The following is a 20,478-nucleotide window of genomic DNA, read 5'->3' as shown; positions in this document are numbered from 1 at the left end:
GTCATGATTTACTAGGCCATAATGAATGTTCATATACTCATAAATTGTATTATTAGTAAAAATGCCTCCCCACCACCCACCCACCGACAAAAAAACAAGTGTAAATTATTGAATTGAACTGCTATTCAGGAAACACAATTTCATATCATAATTTTAAGTCCACAAAGAAATCAGTTGAAAATAAGGATCTCCCAAAAGATTAATATAAAAGAAATTTGGAAGCACAAACTATTCCGAATGCAGCTAATTAACTGCTGCTCTGGGAAAGAAAACTTCATGTCATAGTGATTAAGCTCCTAGTAAGTTTGAAAGTGGTCTGTTGAAAACTGTGGAAGGAGATCTCCAAATAAATTCTACAATACATTTTATTAAAATTTTGATGATTAATAATGAAAATATGTAACAAATATGTAAATTCATACTAGTTTTATTCAAGGAAATTTTCCTTAAACTTAAATATATACAAAATGTAACACGTCAATAAAACATTCTACATTTGTGGGAGACTTTGTCTCCCAGTAAAGTCCTGACTTTGTTTCTTATGTTTATATGTGCCACAAATTACAGATCTGATCTCACACCAAATCCTGGCCCTGTTGGAGGCTCTGTGAGGGAAGTGAGGCCACTTTTAGGCTCTGAGGCGAAACGTCCATTCTGGCCACTCCTGTAAACAAAATGCCAGGAAATTTGTACATCATTTGAACCAATGTTTTACAACACAATTGCAGAACCTATTCCAATTTCATGGTTTTTTTTAATAAGAAATATACTTCCAACTAAATACTTTCAGAATAAATCACAGGTTTAAAGATCAAAGCAAGTGAACACTTACTGAGGTCCAGGCTTCGGTGATTTACCAGCTTTAATTTCATTTAATATTCTCTTAATGTCTTCTACTGTTAAATCCTCCTGTGAAAAAAAATCAAGTATTGAATTTGAAACTGCACACAGGTAATCTTCAATTTACCTAAATACATTATCCATATCTTATTAAAGGTATCATAAAAACTTTAGACCAGAACATATCTATCTCTATACCCAACGGTCAGACCAGAGGCCTAATATATCTATCTCTTTACCCAACGGTCAGACCAGAGGCCTAATATATCTATCTCTTTACCCAACGGTCAGACCAGAGGCCTAATATATCTATCTCTTTACCCAGGTTCAGACCAGAGGCCTAATATATCTATCTTTTTACCCAACAGTCAGACCAGAGGCCTAATATATCTATCTCTTTACCCAACGGTCAGACCAGAGGCCTAATATATCTATCTCTTTACCCAACGGTCAGACCAGAGGCCTAATATATCTATCTTTTTACCCAACGGTCAGACCAGAGGCCTAATATATCTATCTCTTTACCCCACGGTCAGACCAGAGGCCTAATATATCTATCTCTTTACCCAACGGTCAGACCAGAGGCCTAATATATCTATCTCTTTACCCAACGGTCAGACCAGAGGCCTAATATATCTATCTCTTTACCAAACGGTCAGACCAGAGGCCTAATATATCTATCTCTTTACCCAACGGTCAGACCAGAGGCCTAATATATCTATCTTTTTACCCCAAGGTCAGACCAGAAGCCTAATATATCTATCTCTTTACCCAACGGTCAGACCAGAGGCCTAATATATCTATCTCTTTACCCTGGGTCAGACCAGAAGCCTGATATATGTACCTCTTTACCCAGGTTCAGACCAGAGGCCTGATATATCTATCACTTTACCCTGGGTCAGACCAGAAGCCTGATATATCTATCTCTTTACCCCACGGTCAGACCAGAAGCCTAATGTATCTATCTCTTTATCCTGGGTCAGACCAGAAGCCTGATATATCTATCTCTTTACCCCACGGTCAGACCAGAAGCCTAATATATCTATCTCTTTATCCTGGGTCAGACCAGAAGCCTGATATATCTATCTCTTTACCCCACCAGAAGCCTAATATATCTATCCCTTTACCCCACAGTCACGCCATAAACTTAGTGTTTCTATTTACCCTAAAGGGTTTTGCAACTTAAAAATAAAGAATCTCTAGTCAAAGCCCTTTCTCCAGATTCCACTTACATAATAGTTGTCATTGATTTGGACCATGGGGGCATTCACACAAGCTCCCAGACATTCTACTTCTATAAGGGTAAACTGTCCATCAGCTGTTGTTTCTCCAACATTAATTCCTGTAATACAATATAAAACAAAACTGGAAAATTAATATAATTAGTGCCAATTGAATTCATATAAAAAATATGAATAGAAACTGTATTTCATTGTGAACTTGTTGATATAAAGTGCTAAAATCAAATGATATATTCAAATTCCATTCACCAAAACAAGTTATATTACAAACATAGGATCTAAACAGTGCTGTATCTGTGAATATTGTGTGTAGAAACATGGCTTACCTAAGTTATCTTTGATGGCTTGAAGAATGACATCAGATCCCACCCCACCAAGCATACATGGTGTTGTCGTACATATCTGTACAAAGTTTTTACCTACAGGCTCTCTGTCAACAAACCATACAAACTTCAATGAGGCACCATATAAGCACTTTCCATTTCCATAACTTCCAGAAATTCAATTTCAACTTAAAAATATTAACCTGATGTTAGCAAGAGTATTCTTATATATTTTCAAGAGAATGTTCGAAAATAAAGTTGATGATGTAATACAAAGTACATAATGACATCAACTATTATACAAAGTACACAATTACATGACATCAACAGTAGCTGACATCATTTGACTGTGTACTTTGATTTACATCGTTTACTTCAGCATTGTTGTTACTGTTCCTAAGCTAGGCACCATGTTTTGTACGTTATACCAAATGGTTATACACATATTTTAAATTTGTTCTGATGACAACACTCCTAAGTGTTGAAACTAGTCAACATCCTTGATTAAAGCAGATCAACCCAGCCAGACACTGTCACCTTTACCTATGGATGACTCTATTTTATGGCTGGACTCTTGTATTCCCTGTGGAGTCTGTCAGCTGGACATCACAAAACATTACTGCATAGTTTATGTTGACATTGGATCTCCCATTCCTTGTACATTGTGCAAAATGTTTTTCATCAGATCTTTACCAAATAGCATAAAACATTGCTTACCTATTAAACATTGTGTAAAACGTTGCTACTTCATAAACTCTCATCTTCGGCATTTGCAGCATATCAGCAACTTTATGCATAGCAGATATTGGTAGCCAACCTTGGATGAAAAAGAATAGCTAAAGTTACCTCCCTTCACCCTAACATGACCATAAAATATACTCTGTTTTCTTGGTAGTAAGGTTTCTTACTCAACAAAACAAACAGGAAAAGGCAGCTCCAGGTGTTTCCATTGACACAATTACTACTTAATCCCTCACCCCACCCCCCTCCTCCAAATAACATTAAGAACTGATAGATTGAATAGCACTTAGCCTTTCTCTTGTCTTTTTCCCTTCAGTAAAAAGAAAAGGAATTTGTTATGCATTATGTCAAGATTCTTTGTCCTAGTGCCATCCACTATAGATTGTTCTCTAAATCATTTATCCATGGCAGCATTTTGAAGTGTTAAAGTGTGTACCATGTTGTCGTTGGGCTATGTCAAGGATCGGAATGACTGCTGCTGCTTGATGTCCTTCAGGATAGTTGTTTATAATCAACTCTGCTCTCTGAAACAATCATGGAGAGTATCTACCGGTAAAACACTATGTTAATCAATATCTATTACTTAAGTATTTACATACAGGATTATTGCTTCTGACACAGGCAGGGTATTAAGTGACTGTCACACCATAAACCTTTTACCAGAATGCATCCTGTAGAACATTTCTAAATAAATATCATGTATTTTCACATAAACTATATATCATCAGACATTCTATAGAGTTTATAATTTGTCTAAATGATACATACACTCCCTAACATAACTTTTCATATATAATAATATATACCTAAGCAAAAATATTAGGTTTTTAGATGTTTATCTAATACATCTTATAAACATTCAAAAATATATATATGAAATTATGTGATTGAAGCTCAGAGAATAAATATCTAACTACAAATTTTTATAGTTACTGATAGTATCTACAATGTTTGAACGTCTTAAAAACAAAGAGTACTACCTTTTTATTTTCTGCTGAGAATTCAAACGGTGTGTCAGGGTTATTTTCTGGAGAGTCGCGGTGCTGAAAATACATCATGAAAGTTTAGCACAGAATCAAAGCAAAGTTTCAACATGACGTATCATACATACAATATAAATAATTCATATCTCAGTCTGTACATGTTACTGTTCATCCTTCAAGTGATGATATCCACAAACAAAATCCCTATTCTTTGTACTAAATATTGAATATCTCACCACAGGAAGTGGACCGGAACCACATGCAGGTACTGATCTGTGCAGGGTCCTCAATTGGCCCACCTGGAATAAAGATAATTTATTAAGTCCATACGTAAAGATTGATATAAAAAAAGTTCTTGACATTACTGTATAAGGTCATTTTAAAATCTGTTATAAAGATCAATGATAGCAAAAGGATGTTTAGTGAATTTTGGAATATTTATACCACATAACAAACTACATTCTACCTTATCCTCTTACAAGAAAGAAGGAATAAGAGACTGCCTACTACTGATTGTGACCATATTTAAGTGCAATAATACTGTCAATACGCAAGGTCTTGCTGTTGGTAATGCGAGTTGGCAGGCTGTTCCAAATTCTGTTTGTTTTGAGGAAGAATGAGTTTTGAGTAATAGGTTATAGTCCTGTGAAGTATCTGAAATTTTTGATGTTGAGTATGTTGTAAGAACTAGAGATCATCATCACAAGCAACTGAACAAGTTATTATTTTGTAAAATAGACAGATAGAAGCAAGTTTCATACATGTTCAAGAGAAGGCCTGTTAAGAGTTATGAGCATGTCTGTGACACTGCTGGTGTGTCTTTAGTGACCAAATGTAAATCTGGCTGCTTTTTTTCTAAGGACCATTTCAATGTTGTAAATTTGCCTGCCATGGATCCCAAATGGGGCTACAACATTTCAGGTGCATATACATATGTTTTGTAGGCAAACTCTTTTGTCTTTACATCAGATGTCTTAATGTTCTGATAAATCTTAGAGATGTATTGGCTTTGTTGCTGATGTTATTGGTATGCAAGGAAAATTTTAAGTTTTCAGTTAAGTTGGGCCTAAATATTTTGCTGAGGGGTCTGTCCATGAAGGTTGTTGCCAAAGATAAGGATTTTTATGTTATGTGGAGGACTTTACATTTATCTTGATTTAAAGACATTAACCACGCATTTCTCCCGAATACCCATTTCTTTTTTATATCATTCTGGGAGACCAGTGCTCGTGATCTGTATCATAGGAGACAGGGAATCTTCCAAAAGCAGAGGAATAAAATAATCATGAATTGTTTCTAAATAAAGAGAAAACAACCCGGTCAATCAATTCCATTTTGGTACATTTTGTTCATTACCATTGCAATATATCGCAACATTGCCAACAATGAAAAAGGTGACCTTTCATTTTCCCACTTCACTGATATATATATATTGCAACAACGTAGAAATATTGCAGTGTATTGAAAAAAGTGACGATAACCATCCAATAAACTGACCAGCAACGTTGTTATGAAACATTTGTGATCCGACGTAGGAAAACTTCAGAAGTCAAATGACCTCCATGTATTTCAAAAACTGATGTTCGATTCCAATTCGTCATTGCATTATAAATAACCACATAGAAGCATTATATTACATGTTTTTCAAAGAATAAAACAAAATGTTGCACATCATAAACAGCTTAATACATACAGCTAATGTGTGGAGTTTTCTGAGTGACCGCAGCATCTTTTTGGTAATACCGGAAGTAGTTCCTGTGTATAGCAGTAACGGTCAGAATGATTTATTTTTATTTATAAAACAAGAGACAGGGTTTGTGGAGTATTTTATGATACGAGTTTGATGTCACTTCGTGTAAGGAATAGAAATAAAAGGAAAATATGATTGATAAATACATATATTTATTTTGCATTATTCTGTGCGGTACTACGAAACTATGGTCACAAATGTAAACAATATGGAGGAAGACGTTAAGAAGTGAACCGGCAAAACCGCAATGATTTTCTTCATGCTACAAATCGAAACGGCGATATCGTTATGTAGAAAGTTAATTTAAATCATCTGTGAATGCCTCGGATATCGTCTGACGTGGTATCTAGTGACCATCAAGGAAATTACATCTGATGAAAAAAGAGAAAGTGAATTGTGAAACTGACAGTTTATGACAGTTGACAAATTTAACATTACGGTGCTTGACAGGTGACTATTCAGATTATGAAAATGGCTTTACGGGCAAAGAGTCGCGCCCAGACAGGCCGGGAGAGACATGCATTCACTATAAATGTGAGACTGTATACTGGAGAAATATTTCCCCTGAAAAATATGAGCGGTGACATGAAAATATCAGACTTGAAGCAATATATGGAATTCGCAACAGGAATACCAATCCACATGCAAAGGATAAGCTATCTAGATGATGGTAAGTTAAATAATCTAAATAATATTGGTGTTTGATAGCCTCTTAGATATTTAATCGAACAGATGTACATGTACAAAGAGCTGTATTCCCACAGTGTTATTGTCATAGAGGATGCATGAACCGTGACATTGATTTTATCTTAACATGTGTTGTGATCATATCAGTCGGAAATCAGTCTTATATTTCAGTACTACCTACTCAGTGGATAATTATATTGTGCCTCTGCTATTTGAATTGATCAACCTGTAGTGGTTATGATTTATGTTAAATGCGTCTTTTACAGTTTGTATTTAACCTTAATTAATGTCTTTCATATGATCACATTTTTTTACCTACTTTACTCTTTGACCCCTGCTCTCTGCTATTTTTGGTATCATTAAGTGACTTTTTATTTAGCTTAAGTACTTTGTTTAATCTAATTGATATGATGTTATTGTTTCACCAAGTTGACACACAGTACAAACAAGAAAATTAATTTTGAGGTCCTGTTTTTGTAACAAAGGTCATTATTTATTTCAATGCCTCCACTAGAATTCGAACCAGGGACCACTGGTTAACTAGCACTCAACCAATCAAACTCAATAGAAGATCTCTCTAGCCAAATGATACATTATGGCTAGTATTGAACAGGGTTACATTTTAAAATGGAATTTTTCAGGTGACCTTCTTGACAGATCTGACATACGATCCAATGACATTGTTCCAAACGCAACCTTGAATCTAAATGTCTGGCCGATGTGGAAGGAATTAATAGATGCAGCATCATCAAATGACGCAGAATGGGTAGGTCTTACACTGAGTAGATTTAATACTTTCGATATTCAAGAGACATTTAAGTTGCACCACCAATACCAAAAATACATTTTTTAAAAGTGCCATAAAATTAACTTGTTCGGTTGACAATCTATTCACAACAAAGAAAATTGTGTCTATATATCTACGTCTATATCAATGTGTGATACCCACTTATGATATATTTCATGCTTTTTGCACAGGTATTCAGTTTAGGTGTCACAAATCCAACAACATATAAAACTCCACAGAGTGACTACATGACAAAACGAGCCAGAAAAATCTGGTTAGAGGAGCGAGCCTTTCTTGCACTGTTCATAGCAGCTCACAGGGGTCATGACAAACTAGTTCAACAATTAATTGATTGTGGTGAGTATTGTGATGAAAAGGATGGCAACATTTACAGTGATAAGGCTCTTATAGTTACCAAATTAATACTACATGTAATTTGATATAGTTAAGGTTTTCAACAAAGATGTTTGAAATAAGAAAAAAATTTCTACTACATAACCATGAAGTGAAGGAGATATTCATTAACATACATCAGAAGCTTCCAGCTATGAATCATTTCTACTATGATAGTCAGATGGAATATAAATGTTTCGATATTGGCCATGCCATGTTTCTTGTCCATTTGATATAACAATGGTCCATTGTTAGGTGTTGTTTACTGGTTGAATGAGAAGTTGTAAGTGATAGTGACATTAACCTGGATTTTACCTTGCAGGTGCTGATGTAAATGCCTGTACACCTTTAGGCAGAACTGCCCTCCATGTGGCTGCTGCTCAGGGCCGTGGACATATAGTTGATGTGCTTCTTGAAAAGGGTATCTGAACTTATTTCTGTAATATGTTATTTCCATTTTACATTGTTGTGCTGTCAGTAATGTGATATATATGATGTTACCTGTTGCAGTTTGTCACAATAGATAAGAATTTGCTAAATTTCAAAGAGGAAAACAAACCAAAATGATCCACATAGGTTTTGTACATGTGAAAATAGACAAAACAACAACCCCTCCCCCCGCCCCCCCTCAACCAACTCTTCTCAACTTCTGAGAAAAAAAATACTTATGTATGAATATAGAAGAAAATTTGAAGGATTTTTTTTCCCGAGATAGTTTAATTCACTTTATATTGACAGTACATGTTATCTATTTTTATTGGTGATGTCTTTTTGTATCGATTCAGGAGCCGATATAGATGCTGAAGATGAAGATGGTGCGACTGCTTTATCTATAGCAGCAAAATTTGGTCATAAAAGTTGTGAACGACATTTGTTCTTATTTCGATGGCAAGAACGTGCAAAACGAATTCAGAAAAGTGATGATCCTGACAGAATGGCTCATCAGTATTTTGACTCAGCTTTCCCTGTGTGGCTAAAGGGAGGACAGTGTCAACTCTACTACACCAATATTTTACCACCGGGTGAATTTGAAGGCAGTGGTTTATGTTCACCTCTAAAACGACCAGTCAGTTCCAATCCATTTAGACCTGGTTGCTATAGAAATGGTACAGATGATGACTTTGAAATAGACATTGATGGAGACTATGTTCAAAAGGGTAGGTATTATCTTTAGCTCCATAGAACCTATACATTTCAAACTCTATCGCACTTTTATCAGTGCCAAATAGCCAATACTCTGTATAAAGATTTAGAGAAATCACAAGGTCTGTATGGCTTCCCTTGCTGAATAGATGATAAAGACTTAATCATAGAATGTTCAGAAGGTAAAGATACATGGTTTTATAAAGTGGATTAAGTTGCAATTCCCTCCATACCCTAGTACTTGGTAATATTCCTTTTCATTATATTCTTTTCAAATCCTAATAAATATCTTAACAAGAAATTGTGTGATTGTCAGAATGTGTTTATAGATTCCATTTGACTCATTAATGCATTCTGGGTGATATATTAGATAGAATCATGTTTGTTTATCTGTAACCAATATGATTTTGCTACTTGGCGATAATGTGCTATTATTTGATTGCTCCAAAATGACTACATTTTTCAGTAATATTTTTAATGAATAGGCATTTACATTCAGACATTATTTCCAATCATTCCTGTGTCTCATTAATCAAGATTTTAATTGTTTTTGAGTCTCTATACAATTCAATGAGCATTTTGATAGTAAAAACTAATATAATGTTAACAATTCATTAAAAGTTTTGATGTAACATGGGATGTATGATTTCAAAATGTCTTTTTCCATTGGTCATACAGGGGGGATGAGGCTGCCTGCTATACGTGAGGAAAGAGCAAAGAAGACAGGGTAAGTGTTTTATGTTCTCACTTTTATTTCAATGAGTTAAACATTATATTAACATTAACAGAGGTTAAGTGGACAAATGATACCCGAGACATTCAGAGGAGATATGTAAATGATACCTGTGACTCTGAGGTGATGGAGAGGAAAGATTGATGGGTGGTGGGGGTGGGGGGGACAGATATGTAAAGGATACCTATGACTCTGAGGTGATGGAGAGGAAGATTGATGAGGGGTGGGGGGGGGGGGTGGGGGAGAGGAATATGTAAAGGATACCTGTGACTCTGAGGTGATCGAAAGAAAAGATTGGAGAGGAGATATGTAAATGATACCTGTGACTCTGTGGTGATGGAGAGGAAAGATTGTGTGTGTGGGGGGGGGGGGGGATATGTAAATCATACCTGTGACTCTGAAGTGATGGAGAGGAAAGATTCATTGGGGGTGGGGGATATGTAAATGATACTTGGGACTCTGTGGTGATGGAGAGGAAAGATTGTGGGTGGGGGGAGGAGATATGTATGAGTCTGAGGTGATTGTATGAGTCTGAGGTGATTGAAGGAAAAGATTGGGGTGGAGGATGGGGGGGGGGAGGGTGGGGGGTGGGAGGGGAGGAGATATGTAAATGATACCTGTGACTCTGTGGTGATGGAGAGGAAAGATTGTGGGTGGGGGGGGGAGGAGATATGTATGAGTCTGAGGTGATTGAAGGAAAAGATTGGGGTGGAGGATGGGGGGTTGGGGGGTGGGAGGGAAGGAGATATGTAGATGATACCTGTGATTCTGAGGTTATCGAAGAATACTGAGTGTGAGAAATATATTGGTCTGCCATCTTGGACATTGTCAGATGAAAACATACAGCAATACTCTGCACTGTCAGATGAAAGGATTCAAGAAAGCTGAAAAATTCCCCAAACAATCTTTTAAAACTGAACAATCAATACAAAGTGAGATATATGTTGGGCAGTCGTAGGACTATTGGTGATGTATTCAGACATAGGTACATCTGGTGCTTACTACCAGTCGTGTTTAATGGCACGCAGTAATGCATATTATGTAACTTCAAATATAGCACTCTGTAGATGTTTTGGCAGCATCAGTATTACTGAGACATCAAGGATTGGGGAAGAGAAATGTAAATTATTCCCAAGATTGAGACAGCTGTCAGTTTTTATCTTGGTGTGATTTAAATATTGTCAGTTTCGTGTGTGATAGTGGTTATACATTTGGTATTTATGATTTGAAATTGTGTGATAAATGGATGCTAAATGGAACTTGTTTGAATCCAAAAATAAATCCACATGATTGAATACCTTGTTTGCTTATTGCAACATATAAAAAATACTCTGAAACACATTGTTTAATAAATTTGATAGTTAATTGATTTTAATTTCAATTTTCCTAGCACGTATAGTTAAAATAACCTGACCATGTGACAATGGCACTCATTATGTTATGAACACACATTGAGTCAGCCTAAGAAAATGTTGTCATTACTACTGAATTTGCCTTTCCTTTTATAACCATAGATTCATATATGATTAAATAACAAAGACTTGTTTGAAACAAGCCTTAGTAATCATGTTGAGGTGAAAGTTAGGTTGCTAAAAGCTTGCTAACATGAAAAATGATAAAAGTTGTACCAAAACACATTTTTGACAATGGTTTATATTTACAAAAAAAAAAAAAAAAAACCCAAAAAAGCGAGAAAATATGTGTATGATGTCCTAAATAAAGAAAAGGATTTTTGAATGAAATGGGAAAGAAAATCCTTCAAGCACTGCTCACAAAAATGGAAAACATCAATATTTTATATATCATATGTCCAACTTTGGTTACAAATACAAGCATATTTTTGAGAACTAAGAATGTGACATAAATAACATTACCTGAATCCCCTCAAATCTATTTAATACGATTATCAATTATTTATTTCTGAATATATTAATATACATCACAACCAACTTAAAGAAAATGTTGCATACATGTCATCATGTGTTGATGTCCTCATGAATAGGTTTGGCTAGTTGTAAGATGTCAATAAATTTACACCTTAGTACCCTCAGTTTGACTCCTTTATCTTTCTGACCTGATTAGTCTACTTCTAATTATCAAGCTGTTGTCATGTGATTAAATTAGCCAGTTAAAGCATATAAAAACAACAAAATGATTTGATTTAAAAGATTATGTTTTACTCTGTTCTTAACAGGAAGAAAAAAATCACATTTCGTGAATGGCTTGGAAAAAAGACAGCAGTAGAACAGAAGGTGATAGATGCCAGGAAAAAAGAAGAGGATAAGAAGAGATTAGAGGAAGAAGACCAGTAAGTTCTATATCCCTTAATGTCATATATCTATCATGATTAGTAACTGGGAAAGGTTTTTACAGGGCTTGTATTGGTTGGTGGTGATCAAGAAATATGGAGTTTTAGTTTGTTGGTTCTGAGGAATGGTATAAGGTTTTTCTTTGTGTGAAAAAAAATAATGAGTTTTTATTGCTGATGGAGAGAAGGGATGTTATAATACTCTACCCATTGCTGTTTGAATAATAATGTCCACATGCCTTTTCTTTTATGGATTTTTTTCTTAGCAAAAATCCCTATCTTATCGATCATTATCTGATAAAATTTTGGCTTGTGTTGTCAGCATCTGTATCAGGTGTTTAGCTCCCATTTCTCCTTTTATGAAGTTATGTCCCTTTAATGATATCAGCGTATTCTTGTGACACATCATGATCAGTACTTAATTTTTCCTATGGGTGTATTGCATATAAGAATACAAAATTCTATTGCTACCTGTAGTCCTGATTGTAGTCACGTATTTAATCTGTTCACATTACTCTACATATCAGTCATCCCTATCTTGTCTGGAGGTCTTTCACTGTTTATATATCATATCAAATGTCAGGGTCATAGACTGTGTTATAATTCTAAACTCTACACATAAATGTTCACTTTTATATTTCATACAAATATCTTGATTATTTTAAAGACTTCAGGCTGAAAATAAATAAACTACTATATATAGATACAGTGCTAATTACAAAATCATTGATTTGTAAAATGATAGACATTATATAGGTGGTAGGTGAACTTGACAACATGACATTGATACATAACAAAACATAAATATCTTGTTAATTGTAAAATCTAACTTAAATAACTTATTAGCAGTAAGATCATGTTCTAACATCAATATCTTATTAACTGTAAGATATAACAAAAATATCTTGTTGATTATGAAATCTAAGATAGATATCTTGTAAACTGTAAAATTTAACTTAGCTATCTTATTACCATTTAGATCAAGATCTAACATCAATTTCTTATAAACTTTAAGATCTAACAAAAAATTCTTGTTAGTAGTAAGATCTAACATAGATATCTTGTTAGTAGTAAGATCTAACATAGATATCTTGTTAGTAGTAAGATCTAACATAGATATCTTGTTAGTAGTAAGATCTAACATAGATATCTTGTTAGTAGTAAGATCTAACATAGATATCTTGTTAGTAGTAAGATCTAACATAGATATCTTGTTAGTAGTAAGATCTAACATAGATATCTTGTTAGTGGTAAGATCTAACATAGATATCTTGTTAGTAGTAAGATCTAACATCAATGTCTTGTTAGTAGTAAGATCTAACATAGATATCTTGTTAGTAGTAAGATCTAACATAGATATCTTGTTAGTAGTAAGATCTAACATACATGTCTTGTTAGTGGTAAGATCTAACATAGATATCTTGTTAGTAGTAAGATCTAACATAGATATCTTGTTAGTAGTAAGATCTAACATACATGTCTTGTTAGTGGTAAGATCTAACATAGATATCTTGTTAGTAGTAAGATCTAACATACATGTCTTGTTAGTAGTAAGATCTAACATAGATATCTTGTTAGTAGTAAGATCTAACATACATGTCTTGTTAGTGGTAAGATCTAACATAGATATCTTGTTAGTAGTAAGATCTAACATAGATATCTTGTTAGTGGTAAGATCTAACATAGATATCTTGTTAGTAGTAAGATCTAACATCAATGTCTTGTTAGTAGTAAGATCTAACATCAATGTCTTGTAAACTGTAAGATCTAACATATATGTCTTGTTAGTAGTAAGATCTAACATAGATATCTTGTTAGTAGCAAGATCTGACATACATATCTTGTTGAATGTAAAATCTAACTTTAAGAACACTTTATAGATGTATGTTCGAAATCTGAATACTTACTTGTTACAACGTAAGCCTGAAATGTAAGGCGGTAAGACTTGAATGATGAATTTAAATAGAAAAAAATATATCACCCTTCAACGTTTCAATGAGGGACACTAGGTGTTGGACATTTTCATTAACAGGGGTACACTGAATACATACCATATGCCAGTATAGAATAGTACTTCCATTAAATAACACTCTATTGAATAAAAGGTAGACGCTACCATTAAAGGTTTGAGGTTTGAAATAAATTCTATCCATTGCTTAGTTCAAGAAATTTGCATCTTCTATCTGAGACTGGCTCTTTTTATCAACCTTAGGGGTCTCTGTTTTCTTCTTTTAAAGTATTTGAAATGTTTTTTCCCTTATCCATCAATTTTGGCCTCAGTATTGTATGTCTGCTTTATGCATTAGGAAGGCTTGTATTCCCGTCCTCAGACTACTGCAAGCCAGGCCCCACTTGTATAAAATATCTCAACTTGAGATTTTCCTCAGCTGATATCTCCTCAAAAACGGCTTGTATAAAATTTTCTCAAGGAACAGGAGGAAGGCATCGGCTAGGATGTCCTGAAATTCCTTGAGGAATTTTCAAACAAGATATTTTCAAGGAGATATCAGCCGAGGAAAATCTCGACTTGAGGAAATCTCAAGTGGAGATGTTTTATACAAGTGGGGCCAGGTCTGTAAAACGTTTGCTTTAATGAGGTGACTGAACATTAGAACTGGTAAGCACGTTGCCGTCGTTGTGATGACGTTACTATCCTTGGGTAAACTGATTTTCAACAGACACTGTCTCCATGTCACCACATCTGTTGTGATGGTATAGATCCCAAATAAGTACACATAAATTAATGTTTTTTTTAAATGTCACAATATTGATGAATGTAACAGTCTGACAATTTTGTGACATGATTGCCTTGGTACTGTAATTACAGCTGTATATACTGTACAATAGTAACAGCTGTGACCGATTCAGCCAATGGACGTATCATACAAATGTAATACAAACGGCGAGATCTTACTAAAAGACTTTGCATAACTTTATTAGAATTCCCAAATGTACATTTTAATTCTTACACTCATGAACTAGTTATCACCATTTCTCGGTTGTGAATAGACAAAACCATTATGTAAACTTTCCCTCTTATTTTTCCTAGAAGCCGTTTTGAGTAAGTATTATATATACACACATATATATAGAAAGCTTTATCTCGAGTGACTTACAAAGCTGTTTCTAGCTGTATATATATTTGTTTTCTCCTATTGGATGACCCATAATGACGAGCTGTGTAACTGAAAGTATCTTTGAGTGATACATGAGCAGCCATGTAAACCCGAGAGTGTATTTTGAAAGCTCTAACAGCCCGAACAGATTGCCTCGGCACAACAGCTTCATACCTAACGACGAAGGGAGCTTTAACACTGCATATATCAAAACAACGTTCTTGTGATTGTCTCCTGCACGGCGCCAGCTACAGGGTTACTTTATAGGGAAACCTTCACCACATCATGAGCTCGTCCATTTATGATGATTACGTGATTCATATCAATTCTTTACCAAGAGGCTACTGTTGTTACAAAGTCATCAGATATGACGATTTTCGCTCGTCTTTTTAAGATCTGTCAGTGACATTGGGTGATGTGTCCTTCATGAAATGTGTAGACTTGACATTCGTTCTGTAATAAAAGAAGGCAAAGGAAACTGTAGTGGATACCCTTACTGTGTGAATAGAACATTAAGTATTGGTATATAAAATGACACGAGTGCACTTGGGTACTCTAGAACCATACCTAACGACATTGCTAGGTACCTTATTTTTTGTTTCTGCTAGCACAGTACTGCTCGGTGTCTTTTATAGTAGTTCTCTCTTGTACAACGTTATAGAAAGTCTTTTAAACTTATCAACCATTTGTGTTTGCCATTCAGAAAAGATTTCGAGTAAGTATATGAGTGATTGAGTGACACACACGATATACCAATCAAGGCAATTTAATTAAAACGTTGATTACAAACTCTCCTGCATTCCATTCTGTTTTGTTACATAACGAACATTACGTATTAAACGTTTTGCCGGTCAAAATTATCAGTATTATGATTCCAACAGAAATGATTCTACACAATACTTTCTGAAAAATCTGAACATATGATCTCTAAACGAATACTGTTAGTGGCAAATTAACATATATTAGGTGAAGGTATTTTAATTTTGATAAATATTTAAATAAATTACTGATGTTGATTCAACATTCAGACGAATGAAATATTGCCATTAGCACTGAACGTTTTATAGAAAAGAGATTCCGAACGATGTTAATCAGACACCCCTATGGTAAGGTGTAATATATCTGTTGTAATACTAAATGAAATCGGACATGTTGATATTTTGTTTGAACTAGCTATTGAAGATATTTCTCAAAGATCAGTGGTAACATGCTGTCTTTGGACGTTGGTCTGGGTGAACTGATCTTAGAGAGTGTCTTCTACAATTGAAACAGAAAAACACGTGATGCAGCAGAGAGAGTAATCTGATCTTAATTAAATTACAATCCAGTGTGTTAGTAGTTAATGTAGTCGCGAGCATTGCATGACGTTTTTGGTTTTATAGGCTATTTCTTTCCTTACTGAACATTTGTTATAACATATACATATGTAATACTATTTCATGTTAAGGATAAACAATTATGTCATATAAGTATACAGCAAAAACGTTTACATGATATTTTTATATAAGATATGAAACCAAGAGTCATGTTGGAAACTATTTTGCTAAAAACTAAAAACAAAAAATTCTCAGAGAATCAGTCATATACGACAAGATTTTTTCTTGAAATAAAGTTTGCAACCGCTGCTTGGACAACATTGATATTGTCACCTGTGGTATTAGTAAAAGCAAACTCCCGACACGATTTATTCTCTCTTCACTTTTTCTGTGTCCATATATTCCTAGAATCCTTTGAAGTTGTACCCAGTCCGTCCCCATCTACACCTCACTCTGTGTCCACCGACTGTTACATATAGTACAATGTTGTGCTGATTGTTAACCTCTAAGTGTATCATCCATTAGTATAAAGTATTTTAAAATACACATTCCTGCGTCTTTGTTGGTGTAAACAGATTTAAACACTCCCATGTGTATATGTGTAAACAGTGTAATACACTTACGTGTGTTTTTTGTGAACAATGTAATACAGTCCCGTGTGCGTTTGTGTAAATAATGTAATACACTTACGTGTGTGTTTGTGTAAACAATGTAATACATTCCCGTATTCGTTAGTGTAAAGACCATGTAATTCACTTCTATGTGTGCTTTTGTAAACAAGGTAATACATTCCCGTACGCGTTTGTGTGGACAATGTAATACACTTCCATGTTTTTTGTAAACAATGTGATACTATCACGTGTGCGTTTGTGTAAACAATGTAATACATTTAGGTGTGCGTTTGCGTAAACAATGTAATACATTTAGGTGTACGTTTGTGTAAACAATGTATTTGTGTCTTTGCCAACAATACCTTCGTGTATTTTTGGTTCGGTAATTAAAAACAATAATATAAATTTCTGTGTGTATTATATAGTTAAATGATAAAATACATCTTGTATGTCGTAAAAACAATGGAATATGTATTAGTATTGTTTCGTTCGTGTAGTATGTGGTTGTGTAGTTTTTGTGTTGTCATGTGTTGTGACGGACTGACGTGTTAGACAACATTATCATGATGCATTGTTAATCCTCGAGATACCGCAATATTGAACGCGTGGATCTTAATCTACAGCAAATAAAAAAGCATCAGACATGATACTGATAAGGTTGATGTTAACGTGATTTCAGACAGGTAAATGTAAATTATCAGATTAATGTAGAATGTTGGTAAACACACACAGGACACATTCAGTTTTTACCGTGAGAGGACTGTGTAGAAGACACAAGGGAATAACACATTTCTATACAGATTTAAAATTAAAATGTATCATACAGCTGTTTTGTCCTTCTAAGACTAGTCAGTGATGTTAAGGACTTAAGTTGTCGATGTTTAGGAGGTGACAAGGGAAAAGCAAGATTAGTCGAAATCAACGTCAGAAATCAGATGGGGAGATACACACTTAATGTCAGATGTCAATAAATTCCATAATATTCCATATTGATTTACATAATTATCAACAAAGTTATTTGTAATGTTAAGTAAGGGATTCCAAGTACAAAGCTTATAATCAATTCCCCTTATCAATTCGATAGAACTCCTACATACTGATATATCCTTTCTGAACGTAATTTCATATTTCCAGGTAGGTTTCTTGAACATACTGTGTGTTCTATAGTAATATGCTACAGACAAATCTGTCAACTGCTTGGTAACGTTTTGATATATGCAAATACTAATATTTTTTTGTATTTCAAGCGTATATATCATGATAGAAAGAGCTTTCAGAGTTGTGTGTCAATGCTACAACAGAAAGAAATAAGTGTGATATCATTCTTAGTCGTGTTTTTTTTCCTTTGCAGACTGGTGTGTATACTTAATGCTTACATTTGTATATAATGTTTTACCTCTAAAACTAACCAACTAGCTAATTATAATGAGCGTGTTAAATTATATACAAAATGGTTTACATCAATGTGTTTGATTTCGTTAGGAGCGACGAAGTACTTAGATTACTGTCTGTGTTTGTTTTAAGTTGCTGTTTACAGGAACTGTTACTCATTAAAATAATAAAGTATATTATGAACTTATCACAATAGATATTGGACAAGATTTATCTGAAAACAACATTGCAATTTTGTTCCGGAATTCTTGGATCACCAGATGTTAGATATTACCCGACAAATTCTTGTAGACTTTCATGTCAAAGTTTGATGTTACTAGCCTCAAACTACAGGCCTATTCTAAAGCAATTATAAAACGTATCCTGTTTGAGGGGGTTGGGGGTGAATCTTGAAATAATTTTTTTGCTAGCTTTGACTTAACAGAACACTGCTATATAAACAACGAACTGAAATTCATTATCAATGAACGAGAGAAAAGGTGAATACGAATACGAAATTTTATGTTAAATCAAGTAATGCAAGGTTCTCAAAATGAGAGTTTGGGTAGTGACGACAGAACCACTTGACATAACATTGAAGTATTGTTTTTTTTTTAATTTATTTGCAATTCAAAAGTTGCCCAGGTGATAAAACTTTGAAATACTTGTCGAAACGACTAAAGTTATGTTAGGTCATCTGATTCTTGGTATCTTTGTGTTGGTTTGATTGTTTCAAAGAAAAAAAAGACATGAATAGTATTGTTATCTTTAAATTCCAATTCGTTTATTTAACTTTTCAAGGAAGCGGATGGAGGCTGAGAAGAGTCAGTCCTATGAAACGTGGTTAGCACAGCGAGAGAAAGAAAAAAACACATCAGATAGCTTACCGCCTCGCCCAAACAAAGACCCTGCACCACCGGTACACGTTGACAAAGGTCCCGGCTACCTTCGGTCGTATCTGCGGTCTCTTGGAAAAACAAAGACTGGTGACACGTACGAAGACTGGCTTAACCTCAAAGAGAATGAACTAGGACTGGGGAAAAGTACTGGCAGACCTAACTCAAAAATGCCGGTCTCGACATATTAGACCGAAAAATAGCAGGGGTGCTCGTTTTTACTAACCGCACAAAAATCTTGTGTAGGATTAATGAATAGAAAGCGTCGACTCAAACTCCTACCACATATTTAATTGCGTCGTAGAATTTACACCAGGGAATGACAGCTGTTCCAATGATTTTTCTAGTCACTCTATACTGTTCTGTTTTCTTAAACCTGTAAGAAGCAAATATGTGAAATGTGGTCAGATTTTAAAAATATCAATTATGTATTAAATGAAAAATATTGACACTTTCTGTCAATCTTTGACAGTGAGCCGAATTCCTGGGCTAAGTCATTTACGACACAGATGTTCTAAAATTGAATGAAATATGAAAACTAAAATGCCGCTAATTTCTCTATGAAAAGTACATTGTAAGTCTTTTCGGAATGTCCCTGCATCTCTCGGTAAAATCCTGTTGGAGTTGAAACACGAAGGTCATGACGACTTGTAACTATCAGTACATATGTCATTGTTTATTGATGTTTTCTCTTGATCTAATTAATCTCCTTTTATCAAAGAACCACTGCTGCTGGAGGACGTTTTATGATAAGTAAAAATCTGTCCTGTTGGAGGAAATATAAGATACGGACGTTTTATAATAAGTAAAAATGTCTGTCCTGCTGGAGGAAATATAAAATGCGGACGTTTTATAACAAGTAAAAATATGTCCTGCTGGAGGAAATATAAAATACGGACGTTTTATAATAAGTAAAAATGTCTGTCCTGCTGGAGGAAATATAAAATACGGACGTTATATAAGAAGTAAAAGTATGTCCTGCTGGAGGAAATATCAAATACGGACGTTTCATAATTATAAATATCTGTTGATTGACCCTGTTAGTCTTGTGTATTATCACTTCAATCAAACTAGTCACATTTTCTTAATTTCTATCTTTCATATTTATTACCATTTTGCATGGACTTTTTGCATGTATTATGTGTCAACCGACATTTTGTATAATTATATCTTTTTTAAGAGAACTGCCAGTGTCCGACGTGGTCAGTCATTATGTATATTATGTTAAGTAAATTATTA

At 34.5% G+C, this 20,478-nt stretch overlaps 2 protein-coding genes across 2 annotated transcripts; one reads left to right on the top strand and one right to left on the bottom strand.

Annotated features, from left to right (window-relative positions):
- Positions 1–411: 411 nt before the first annotated feature.
- LOC132546473 (NADH dehydrogenase [ubiquinone] flavoprotein 2, mitochondrial-like) lies at positions 412–5,889 on the bottom strand. Its single transcript, XM_060210191.1, has 9 exons — positions 5,822–5,889; positions 4,365–4,427; positions 4,126–4,188; positions 3,582–3,669; positions 3,122–3,221; positions 2,408–2,511; positions 2,073–2,182; positions 833–909; positions 412–664 (listed from the first exon to the last, which is right to left on the bottom strand). The coding sequence occupies exons 1-9, from the start codon at positions 5,855–5,857 to the stop codon at positions 562–564; spliced, it is 744 nt and encodes a 247-aa protein (XP_060066174.1). The 5' UTR covers positions 5,858–5,889; the 3' UTR covers positions 412–561.
- Positions 5,890–6,312: 423 nt separating this feature from the next.
- On the top strand, positions 6,313–19,557 carry LOC132546512 (uncharacterized). The gene is made up of 10 exons (XM_060210230.1): positions 6,313–6,548; positions 7,207–7,331; positions 7,544–7,709; positions 8,068–8,166; positions 8,531–8,902; positions 9,567–9,615; positions 11,816–11,929; positions 14,979–14,990; positions 15,749–15,760; positions 19,145–19,557. Exons 1-10 carry the CDS (start codon positions 6,344–6,346, stop codon positions 19,428–19,430), a joined length of 1,440 nt encoding a protein of 479 aa, XP_060066213.1. The 5' UTR covers positions 6,313–6,343; the 3' UTR covers positions 19,431–19,557.
- Positions 19,558–20,478: the final 921 nt, after the last annotated feature.

The sequence above is a fragment of the Ylistrum balloti genome, unplaced genomic scaffold, assembly GCF_031769215.1.
Source record: "Ylistrum balloti isolate Yb309-2 unplaced genomic scaffold, AGI_CSIRO_Ybal_v1 Utg369892, whole genome shotgun sequence".
Taxonomy (NCBI): Eukaryota; Metazoa; Mollusca; class Bivalvia; order Pectinida; family Pectinidae; genus Ylistrum; species Ylistrum balloti.
Note: the sequence above shows the minus strand (reverse complement) of the source record. Positions and strands in the feature narration are given on the sequence as shown.